This window comes from Equus caballus, chromosome 10, assembly GCF_041296265.1.
Source record: "Equus caballus isolate H_3958 breed thoroughbred chromosome 10, TB-T2T, whole genome shotgun sequence".
Lineage (NCBI taxonomy): Eukaryota > Metazoa > Chordata > Mammalia > Perissodactyla > Equidae > Equus > Equus caballus.
In genome coordinates, this window is record NC_091693.1 from 87,007,200 (window position 1) to 87,019,405 (window position 12,206).

At 38.4% G+C, this 12,206-nt stretch overlaps 1 protein-coding gene across 42 annotated transcripts in view; it reads left to right on the forward strand.

Moving 5' to 3' along the window:
• Window positions 1-12,206, forward strand: part of EYA4 (EYA transcriptional coactivator and phosphatase 4) — a 296,334-nt gene that overhangs the window by 280,063 nt on the left and 4,065 nt on the right. For 26 of the 42 annotated variants that reach the window (XR_002811046.2, XM_070223904.1, XM_070223895.1 and 23 more), the window contains 3 exons: window positions 2,223-2,337; window positions 6,336-6,457; window positions 8,476-8,576. Coding sequence is in view for 40 of the 42 variants with exons in the window: in XM_070223904.1 (XP_070080005.1) it covers window positions 2,223-2,337; window positions 6,336-6,457; window positions 8,476-8,576 (338 nt within the window). In the remaining 2 variants the exon portion in view is untranslated. Of the gene's footprint in view, window positions 1-2,222; window positions 2,338-6,335; window positions 6,458-8,336; window positions 8,438-8,475; window positions 8,577-12,206 lie in introns of all 42 variants that reach the window. The other 16 variants (XR_002811047.2, XM_070223907.1, XM_070223923.1 and 13 more) reach the window with 1 other exon arrangement.

Below are 12,206 nucleotides of genomic sequence, written 5' to 3' on the forward strand. Positions count from 1 at the left end.
TGGAGACTATCCTGCTGCAAAATAAATTCCCAGGCACTCATACTGAACGACGTTGAGCCACAATTTTAGATTTCTTATAGGTGGAGGGGAAAAAGTCTAACAGCAGAATAAAACGTGCAGCTCTGTCAGAGGAGTTGGGAAGTCTTTGTGTCCAGATGTTTGGTCAAGATTGACAGCAGGGCATTTAGCTTATCCTTCTTCAGCTGGTACTTGGACGGTCTCAGAGAAAACCGGACAGAGGGACTGATGGAGGCGGTGGAAAGATGGGAGGGAGCCCTGTCGTTGAAGCAGAGTTGTAAGCAATCATCACCTTTCTGGAATGTTATCAGAAATAAAAATAAACAGTGTTTTATGTCATTTCAAAGACTTTCAACAAGTCTATTTTATCCTTTTAAAAATTGCATGTTACCTGACAGTATATCTTTCCCATGTATAGTGTTAACTGATTATCATGGTTTTTAAAAGTTCAAATACTCTGTAGTTCATATCTAAACCATTTTATACTCATCCATATATTACAGGGGGTATCAAAACTTGTGATATGATAACTATGATCCTTAATGCTTCTTTATACAATAAACCTTGATGATTTCTATTATTAGGATGAATTTTAGGTCAGCAAGATCCTAAGATTAGTTATGAGGCCACATAAGATTCTTCTCCCAGGGTTGACTGGTTTGTTTCTCTTTTTTTAAAAAAAAGGAAGGATGATTGAGGAGCATAAACCAGAATCTAAAATGGAATGATACAGATGAATAGGTGTGTGCATACCATACATACGCATGTTCATATATATGTCATAGGATACAATATCGTAGATTTTCATCTATAGTGTATATATTACACACAGCCATACACATCGTGAGGGTGTGCCTTGTGTCTCTTTACCTTGTATCCTCAGTGCCTAACTAGCCTTGAGCACATAATAGATGATCAACAGATACTGAATAACTACAAGAGAACAAAAACATGTGGAACCATAGACAATCATAATAATGACAGAACCAAAAAGGAGCTTAGATGTGGAAGCCCTTTATTTCCAGATGAGAAATAGGTCTCTGATTTGCAGGCTTCTGACTTGCCCAGGGTACTAGAAGATAACTCCAATTTCTTCATTCACTCTAATGCTCTATACAAGACACTTTTATAAAATCAAATAAAGAGATATTCTATTTAAAATCAATTGTGGGTAATATGTTTACCTTTAAAATAGATATTCCGGAAAATCTGAATTAAATTTATCATTCAGGTATGTCATTATTCCCTTCTTGAAGAGTCTTATTAAAATTATTTAAAAATTAACAAGATTACTAATAAGTGATCTTACATCTTAAAAAGTTTAGACAGTGACCTACGAGTCCATTTTCTGTGATATGTTAGCATCTCTTTATTGAAATAAGGATAAATGAGACTTGCTAGAAACTATAAATCTTAATTTAAAAATAGAGCACAAACATATGTGCTCCCAGTATTCTGAAATGATTTAACTAAGAAGCCTTCCTTTTAAGTGGATTTACATAATCTTGTTTTATCGTAAAAGCAAGGGCTTAAATAAAAAATTAGCAGGCCTACTTCTTTTTTCATAATAACACCAATATAACTTTCAAGCATTGTCTATAAGTGTGTCACACGCTTAAGATTTTAAGCACAATTCTTAACTTCTTTTTATAAAATAAAGTATTTGTAACAGCTTTAGCATTAATATGAGAAACATTCTAATAGCTATATATGGTAATGCCATTATTACTTTTTCAAAGTGGTAATGATTGTGATTATTAAGAAACTAAACATTTTCAGGTAGCCAAATATTTGGAGTTTGTATCCCTAAGCTGGGAGACGCTGCCTTCTCCTCCAGACCTGTTGCATTACAGTCTTGGGGTGGGACCCAGGCTCCTCGGGAGTTGTCACAGCTCCTCGGGAGATGGGCATCCCCACTGCCAGATTCTAGATTAAGTCAAGGTGGAGACCATGACCCCCATTTTTTACTGTTACATCCCAGTTTTTAGCCCAGTACCTGACCTCTAGAAGTTGTTCAATACACGTTTGTTGAATGAATAGTCCATTCTGATGTGAAGGATCAGTATTGATATAAATGGCTTGCCCTCTCCATTTCTGATATAGGCCGAAAGAAACATTTTCTGTATTAAACAGAAAGGGGCCCAAATTAGATATTTCTAAAACATGGCCATCTCTTGACTCTGCCTCACTTTTTGGTGTTGCAGGACTCCTTGGCCCTGCCAAGAGAGACGCGTGGCTGCAGCTGAGGGCAGAGATCGAAGGTCTCACAGACTCCTGGCTAACAAACGCACTTAAGTCTTTATCAATTATTAGTACTAGGTAAGTGGTATTGTTGCAGTTTCTCTATTTACTGTATTGAAGGTGTGGTTCTAATAGCACAACATATATAGAAACGTTTTAGTTCCTAGACTATTTTAGAGTTTGAAGGGACGTAAGAATTCACTGAGTCCAATTTTCCAATCTCTGTGTGCGTGCGTGTGTGTGCGTGTGTGTGTGTGCGTGTGTGTGTGCATGCTTTGGAGGGGAGGATGGGGTTGCTGTTTCCCAGAACAACCAGGAGATCCCATCTCTCTACTCTTCTCTCCTCATGACCACTGATAATCCCCAGGAAGGTCATATGACTGCTAATGTAAAAAAAAATAGCACTCTGTTGCTGGCAAAGTACAGGAGATGATGGCAAAACAAAACAGCACTGTTTATACAAAGAGTCACGTTTTTAAGTCTTTTAGGTCATTATAGATAATATGCATAATTTAAATGCATCAAAAAAGTAAGAGAAAGCTCCTGAAAAGCTTGTAACCTTTGTGTTGTTTGAACTAAACAGTGACTTGTTAGTGGAGATAATAGAATTGAATAGACATATAATCAGTTGAACACCACATGCCATAAATGCTAAGTCGTAATATGATATAAATCTGGAAACTGATAGCTAGTAAGGTGGGGTTGAATCGTTGTGCTATCCTATTCTTTAGTTTTAATTCTGAGTTAGATGAATAAATAAAAGCATGCTTAGCCAATTTGTGGGTTACACGAAATTCACAGAAAGAGATATTTGGACAATTTGAATCAGGACACAGAAAAAACCTTGGTAGGGCAAAAGGAGAGTCCAATATTCGGAACATGGAAGTAAACAAGTGTGTGTCAAATCCTGCACGTGGATTCTTACCGTTTGGCATCACCCCAAGTCACCTGGGGACGTGGCGGGCGATAACTTCCTGGGTCAGGCTGGGGAAGCCAGGACAGAGTCCTTTGCTCAGTTCTGGGCACCACATTCCAACAAGGGCTGTGACATATTTGAAGTATCTTGTGTCCAGCAACATGGCCAGAAGGGTTTCGGCTGTGGAAACCACATAAAAGGAACAGTGGGAGGGAGGAAGCAAGCAGTTTATTCTGAAGAAGAGTCGTGTGTGGAACAAGATTACCGATTTCAACTGTTTTAGTTGTTCAGCTGGAAATAAACTACATTTCTCTCTGTGTCTGTGAAGGAGAGAATTAGGACAGATCGTAGGAATCCTGGGAAGGGAAGTTCTGGCTCCATGTGAGGAAGAATTGTCTAACAATTAACTGCTTACAATGGGACCTGCTGGTTCTGGATCTCTGTGGCTGGTGACATGGAGACCAGATGTCAAGGAAACTGGGATGTGAGGACTCCTGAGCCCCTGAAATTGTGTGTAAAAGTAGTATAATGTGCATTTCTCTGGGGAATAGAGCAACGGCTTTCATTATTTCTAAAAGAGGTCCCCCACATAGTTAAAAGCCAAAGGTTATTACATTATTACATAGATTACATATGCATTATACATAGTGTATTATATACAGATTATTGTTAGACACATGGCCTTAAAGCAACTACATGGGTATGTGATTTTAAGAAATAAATAAGGGTCTAATAAGGAAAGGAAGTAAAAAATAAGCCATTGCACATTGAAGATTTGAATACCAGTAAGTTTGCTAAGTTATCCACATCTGTTACCATATTGGTAATTTTCACAAAATGTCTGTGGTATCAGAAAAATAGATGATTATACAAGACGTTGCTGGATTATGTGTCAGAGGCTTTAGCAAAATTTGTACACTCTGACTCTAAGTCCTCTTCTATGAATATAGTCAAAGGACATAATAAATGTGTAGGAAAAATGTACATGTAAGGTAGCATTATTTATAATAGTGAGGAATCAGAAACCACCCAAGTGACTAAGCTTAACTTTTAAAAATAATGGTGCAGCCGCGTGGTAGAGTGGTGTGCACACATTACGTTTTGCTAGGAGATGGGGAATAATAGACAACAAGACATAAAGGAATAGGCTCATGATATAAACAAATGAAAATGTAGAATACAGAGTTATATATATAGCGTGATCCTAATGGGAAAAAACTCTATACACAAGCAGACACTCTGAAAGTAAATATGCAAAATGAGGAGAGCAGTTACCATCTCTGCATGGTTGAATAATTGATGCTTTTCATTTTCTTCTTTATATTTTTCTGCATTTTACAAATGTATATATATGCAATTTATAAATATGTACAATATTTGTAATTAGTAATTACAGTGCATTATAAATTACCTGTAAATATATGCAATGTTTGTAATTTATATACATGCAATTTATAAATATGTGCACTATTTATACTTAAAAAAAGAAATGATGTAACTCCAGATATCACAGAGTGCACGTGGTGAAGCTAGATTTCAAAACCACATCTCTAAACTTAAAAAGCCTGTGTTTTATTTTATTCCACCATGTTTTCATTCTGTAACTTCAATCTGTATGTGACGTTGAATAGCATGTTGTCTTGGCAAAAATTACGTAGAGCTATAAGTGTCACAGTATAGTAATATATTTGTGTGTTGTTCTTAATAATCTGCCATTATTTGGGGAGTTTCTGTCTGATAAGAGACAAGTTACTTTCTAGGTTTTTCCTTCCTCATCAGGAAAATATTGACGATACTTATTAAACTTCTACTTGTAGAAGTCTTTGTTTCTTTATCCCATGTATGTTGATAACCTCGTCATTTGCTTCCAGGAGTCAGAGCTCTTATTACAAAATCAAGTGTCTATGTAGATAATTTAGAAATGAAAATGTTTTAAAAGGCTATAACTATAAAGGTTTTATAACTGTTTTTGAATAAATTATAGTTTTTCCTTACACATGATATTTCTAAAGAATGTAAGCCCAATGTTGAGTGTGCTGGGGCTAAGTTGCACGTACCCGTGAAAAGTGAGCACTCAACTTGTTCTTCAGGTCGCCATTGCAACCATGTTTCTGAAAATCAATGTAGAGACCTCCTGAGAATATTTTATCGGCCCTTACGAATATGTGTTAAAGGCTCATGATATAAAACATCTAACAGGGAAAGGTCCATTGCTGTATGCCTTCTGATTTTCAATTTCACGAGTAGGGTTTGAGCCTCTCAAAGCAGGAGGGCTCAGTTTCCCCATAACCCAGGAGGAAGGGCCACGTGCGCTCTCACTGGATCTCCACCTCACAATCCCACTCTCTTGGTGCCTCCTTTATCTCCCCTTAATATTCCCTTCTAAGAAACAGCTGTACATTGCAGAAGGGGAAATTCTCCTTCTCACAGGGTAGGGCCTTTATGGAAAGATTAAAACTGGACCCATTAAATCCAGTTTTCCTTTTGTTGTTGTTGAGAAGATTCATGGATTCAACCCCTCTGTACTAAGTAAAGATCCTCTTTATTTTACTTCTTCAGGATCTGCCATCTGTCAGCCTCTTGCTTGGGACTCTCTGGGCTGTTTCATGCAGAAAATCCAAAAACTCCTTTTACTCACCCCCCACCTTTTCTCTGCCTAGGTCCTCTACTTTCCCAGGCTCTGAAACCCCTGAGATGTGAAACCCCCCTAAAAACTACCTGTCCTGGATACTTGTAAACTTAGAGCTAGGCCAGCCCCCTCTGATATCCTTCCTATGATGGCTGAGCTAGGTGTCCTTCCCAGGTCCACGGAGACCTGAGGAGATCTCTAGTATAGAACACATTCATATTGCAGGTGTCTATTTCTTGTCTCTCTCCTTATCCATCTTATGATCTGGGGCGGGGACAAAAATTCATTCATCCACAACTTCTTTTTGCCCATTTTCTTCCACTTCACCTATTTGCGGATGTATTCCTAGCACCTGTTGTGGTGCCCGCCAGGTAATGGGCACTCCACAAATAACGGTTGAATATTGAAAGGTTAGATTATCAGGGGCCATTTATTATGGAATTGAGAGACCACAGTGACAATTTAAAATCTGTACCATCAGTAGTTATTTAGTATTAGAAAACAAATATGTATATTTCCTCCCTGTCTTAGGAGTAACTGTGTAAATGTCTTGGTAACGACAACGCAGCTGATCCCAGCACTGGCGAAGGTTCTGCTCTATAGTTTAGGATCTGCTTTCCCCATCGAGAATATTTACAGCGCAACTAAAATAGGTAAGAAAATTATTTCTAACTCTATGAAATATGTTTGTATGTGTGTTTTGGGGGATTTGCTTAATGTACGTCTCTGCGTGATTCCCTCTTTTATCAATTTTGCTTTTAGAATATCAAGTAAATTTAAATAGAACTTAATAACAAAGTCCCTCGTAACTCATTGTACATGTACAAATTTTATAACAACTGTTGCTTAGTGAAATTCTGAGCTCAGTATCTGGATATTTCTGGCTCTTTATATATATATTTATATTTCATTATGGCACATCTTATTTAAATAACGTACAGTATCTCTAACCATGGTGTTTAATATTTTAATTAGTATATTATATTTAGTATTACATCCTTGCATACACAATAATCTTGATCTAAGATAAAGATACTATTTTGGCATCATAAGACAGTGAAAGGTAGATTGAACTAGTGTCCTTAATTCCAGAAAAAAATAAAGAATTTTATGAATCAGAAAACATAAGTGGAGCATTCATAATGTGAGTGGCTGGAAATCCACATTTCCAAAAATGTTCAGTAGTAATCAAAGAACTATAGCCTTGTTTATTTGGATAATGTCTATCTGTGGAGCCATCTTTGACTTTAAGTGCCTTTCACAGACTAAGACTTCTAATAAACTTTCAAAAGCAAAACTCCATCAACTTCTGCCATCTTGAAAGAGTTAGGAGAAGACAGCTCACGTAGTCCTCTGTCTGTCAAGGAAATGCCTGGGGAAATAGATGGGTTGTATAACGTGCCCTGAAGGTCAACAAACTTAGGCTCTGGCACCTTGACAAGAATTCAGAATCCTAAAATCCCCTACCAAAAATAACCTGCCTGGGGCCTTGCAGAGTTTTGATACTGGCACAGGCGAAAAGAGCCCCCAGTTGCAGCTGTTTCAGGAGAAGAGTTAAAGAGAACCAAGTTTTCATAAAGTAAGTTCCACACTGTCATAAGCACTACAATTCAGAGCTCTGATACCAATCCTATTCATTTTTTACATAAATGTGTGTCTTTATGCTAGCAGGATTAACATATCAAACTTGACTTTGCTTTTTGACAAATCGAAAAATTTTATACCAGCATAAACATTTCTTCTAGTGAGGACAATGTTCTTTTTTATTGGCCAGATTTTTCCTTATATTTAATCTGAAAAAAAAATCATTTGTATTTTCCCCTTTAAGCTAGTATTTTTTGGAGTTCTGAACTATCAGATTAAGAAAAAATGCAGAAATAACCATGACTGCGTGGACATTCTGGGAATGAAATTCAGAGAATAATGTCAATATTGGAAACACAAAGAACATGTAGACGTACCATGATGGTGTTCCCGCAGTGCAGTCAGAGGATGCTAGTGTCACCAGTGCTGTGGCCCAATGCAACAGCAGCCTTAGTGCAATTAGTCTATGCAGACTAGCTCCCAGCCCCTTGAAGAAAGGAATTGTTTATCAAAGTAAATCCACATCTTAGGATTTCCATCTTCCTTATAGATGAACCTCCAGCTTTTCACAGTAGTATTTTTAACTGACTTGTCTATACTGCTGACAAAGTAGGTAAAATTGATATACAGAATTAAACAAATGTGAACACCTCCAGTTGCTTGTAAAGTTGTTCTGATATTCTTTTGGTGGAGTAAAAGACACTGACAGTTTCTCTGGGTCAAACGCTTAACCTTACTGGCTTTTTTGGAGTGTAAAAGATGTTTGTTTAATAATCTGTCTCAAGCAAAGCCTTACATTATTTAGATATATTGGTTGATTTCCTCAACCCAGAGGTTGTGAGCTAGTTTAAGTGATTGACGTTCAAGAGAAATTAACTGCACGCTTTATGAATCTTCGGGTTAATGAATGCAACGGCTGGAAGAATAAGCAGTGCATTGTTTTTTCAGGCAAGGAAAGCTGTTTTGAGCGTATAGTGTCCAGATTTGGCACTAACATAACTTATGTTGTGATTGGAGATGGCCGGGATGAGGAGCATGCTGCTAACCAGGTAACTTCACTCTGAACTTTATCTCGTTTATCTTCCAGGAAAAGAAAGTTGCTTTGAACGAATAATGCAAAGGTTTGGCAGAAAAGTAGTGTATGTTGTAATTGGGGACGGTGTAGAAGAAGAACAGGCAGCGAAAAAGGTAACCCGTCCCAAACGCTGTTGGTGTGGCCCTTCCAGCGCAGGCTTGGGCGTCTGCAGCCCTGTAGTGTGACCGCTGGCAGCTTGACGAACGATTTCAATGTATAGATGCAAAGCAGTAAGAGCATGAGAAGGTCGATACTTACATTCAAATAAACCATTTGGAGTCTAGCATTCTTTGCCTGAAATTTGATAGGAAATGTAGGAAAATTTAGTTATGTTGATGTGTGTATGTGTGTAATACGCACAGATACTATAGTCTGCAAGAAAGATGGGGAAAATAATAATTTTTAGACACACCAAATTTTACAACATAAAGAAGTCTAATGAGCTCCCGAGAAAAGCGTGCGAGTGGCTCAGTTCTTCCCTTTCGCTCCTCCATCCTCTGGGCCGTATGGTCCTTGTGACTGACTGCCTGGTGCTAAGAGTGCTCCCTGATGATAAGTGCTGAGGGTAGATTTAATAGCTGAAGAGAAGACTGTTGCTAGAGAATTTCATAAATGCTATTGGAATGAGGTGTGTCATTCGGATCCTTGTGTGCCAGCTTGTCATGGAGACGTGGAGGCAACGTCCTTCACCTCTAGAAGAGTGCTGTCTGCTTTGGTGAGGCATTGGTACTTGACCGAAGCCAAGCAGCTGGCTTTGAATATATTCAGAAGATCTCACAGGCCCGAGGTATTTAAATAAGCCATTTCATCTGGCCCGTATTTCTGAAGAAGAAATCAAGGCAGTTAAAAACCATTAAATGTTGGTCCAAGATCAAAAGAGGAGTGATATCATGATTGGCACCAGACGCCAGACTGTCAGTCAACCCAGCACTGCGATCTCCAGCTTCCTCCGCTGAATCATGGCCAGGACAAAAGTGATATAATTCATAAAACAAAGCAAAATGATGCATTAGTATTTTTAAAAGATGACATATCAGCTTATATTGTCTGACATAGAAAAGATGTTGTCTCATTATCTTATCCTGAAAAGATTTGCAGTCATCTAATAAAGGCTTCACTAAGCACTTGCGTGTGCTAGACTTGCATGTGTTTACCTGATTTCTGTCTTCTAGAGAAGTTCAACATAAACAGTTTCTTAGAAAAGGTTATAACTATAATAGAAAGATAAAGGAAGTGATTTGTGTTTGTAGTCAATTTAAATTATGCAAAATGGAGAAAGAGCAAGAGCTTCCACCTTAGAAGGTTTGCTGAAGTGTTGGAAGCTGTACTTGAAAATTTCCATTCTTTTCCGTAACATTAAGAGAGTTGGTGCAGGCTCTGCCCCCCGCAGACCACTTGGTCTTAATTAGCAATGTCAGTGACCCAGGACGAACCCTGGCCCGGGGGATGTTCTCTATGAGGTCAGGGATGGAAGCTCAAGAAATACCACTTTCATTGCTGACTGCTACTTGAAATCCTTCCAGTTGCACACAATGGAAATATCTTCTGGAGTTTGTCAGTGTCCTGAGTCCGTGTTGTCTCAGTTTTTCATGTTGGCACCATAATTAGACACAACAAATGGCAGTCAATGCAGCCACTGCCCCAAACATTTTGTGTCTCTTTTAGCCTACGTGAAATTCACATATATCTAGGTCAGAACTAATAAAATCCACTTTTCCAAACCAGAAGCAGTGTATGCCTTTGAAAATGAAACCTTACCGAGTCTTCCCCAGTTAGCCATAGTGTGAAAACTAGACTCAGTGTATCAGTTGTTACACTTTCTGCTTTACACCTAAAGCTTCCGGAGGAAAAAGCACGACTCCAAGTGGGTGGGAACCTCCTTAGAATGCTGTTTCCAAATGGTTGTTGGTGTAGATGCAGTTCCGGTGGTGGTGAGGCTTGGAATTCTGTTTTGGAACACAGGTGGTTGGTGTCTCTAGCATCCAGAATGCATGCTTTTCTTTGGACGTAGCTGTAATCGCATGTGCAGAAATATAAAGTACTGTTTTGTTAACAGAAATAGATCTGAGCTGAATGAGAATATGTCACACCTAGCTGAATTTCTGTGCTTTAATTTGACCTAAAAACATAATTCGTTCTGTAAACTTAAGAAGAAATTTCAAAGTTTAGGAATAATGTATAAATGCACTCCCCAGTAGAAATGCGTAATGCCAGCCATATTTGTAATTTTAAATTTTCTGGAAACCATGTTAAAAAAACTAAAAGAGAATTAATTTTAGTGATATACTTTAACCCAATATACTCAAAATGTTAGTCTCAACATCTAATAAATATAAAAATTATTAATGTATTGTTTATATTCTTTTTACGTTTTAAGTCTGAATTTCAGTATGTGTTTTGAAGTGGACTTGCCGCATTTCAAGTGCTCAACAGCCATGTGGGGTTGGTGGCTACCATATTGGACAGCAAAGAATTCCATAACAATAGTGATTATTTTAATGATCAATTTTTATAATAAAATGTCTTTTCTATGTTATATATATATATATATATATATATATGTTTCCATTATGCTTTGATTTGTTAATTGCTATAGTATATTATTTCTTTTTTTCATTATTGTCCACAATGGAGTATTTTTGGACATTTTTTCCCTAACACACCCTTCCATGAAATTTTAATACCATACATAGACCATATACTGGTATATCTTTGGAGAGCCACAAACCATTGTAATATGTAAGAATTTTTTCCCCACAAGAACCCATTTTTGTCCTCTTGGGGGTGATATCTCCCCCATTGAGAATGGTTGCTGGGCGCTTTCACTCAATCCCACGTCAGTGAAATAAATCAGGCTGACTCTACTGGCTTATTATTTACTCCAGACAAGTAAGAAAGTTGATCATCTCCGCATTTTTTCTACCTTATATAGTCCAGCTTCAAATTATTTTCTACATTGAAAGGAATTCACCCTATTTCTGTCAAATAGACAAAAAGTCTTGGACTTAGGAAGTTTTTTTTTTTTTTATTTTATTTTTAACTGAGAGATAGACCTTCAGGAATGACGTAGTGGTTAACGCTTGCTTTCCATCAGCCACATAGGGATTTTGGTGCTCACCTTGCTTTCCCAGATGCTGATGTTGGTAATGATGCTTTCCAGGATCAATATTAAACTCAGTAAGAAGTCTCAATATTTGCTTTTATTATCATTAAAATCCAGTTCAGATCTATTTCTCTATTATTTTGACAATACCACATTGACGCTACCAAGCCTTCAATTATGATCATTCCTGCCTTCAACTTGGGGGAGCCACACATCCTTGTGGTCCCACGACTTCACCAAGACAACTGTTGTGATCTCTCTCCATTCCTCCCCTCTCTCTCCATCCCTCCCTCTCTCTCCATCCCTCCCTCTCTCTCCCATCCCTCCCTCTCTCTACCATCCCTCCCTCTCTCTCCCATCCCTCCCTCTCTCTCCATCCCTCCCTCTCTCTCCATCCCTCCCTCTCTCCCATCCCTCTCTCTCCATCCCTCCCTCTCTCTCCATCCCTCCCTCTCTCCCATCCCTCTCTCTCCATCCCTCCCCTCTCTCCATCCCTCCCTCTCTCTCCATCCCTCCCTCTCTCTCCATCCCTCCCTCTCTCTCCATCCCTCCCTCTCTCTCCATCCCTCCCCTCTCTCTCCATCCGTCCCTCTCTCCCATCCCTCCCTCTCTCCCATCCCTCCCTCTCTCCCATCCCTCC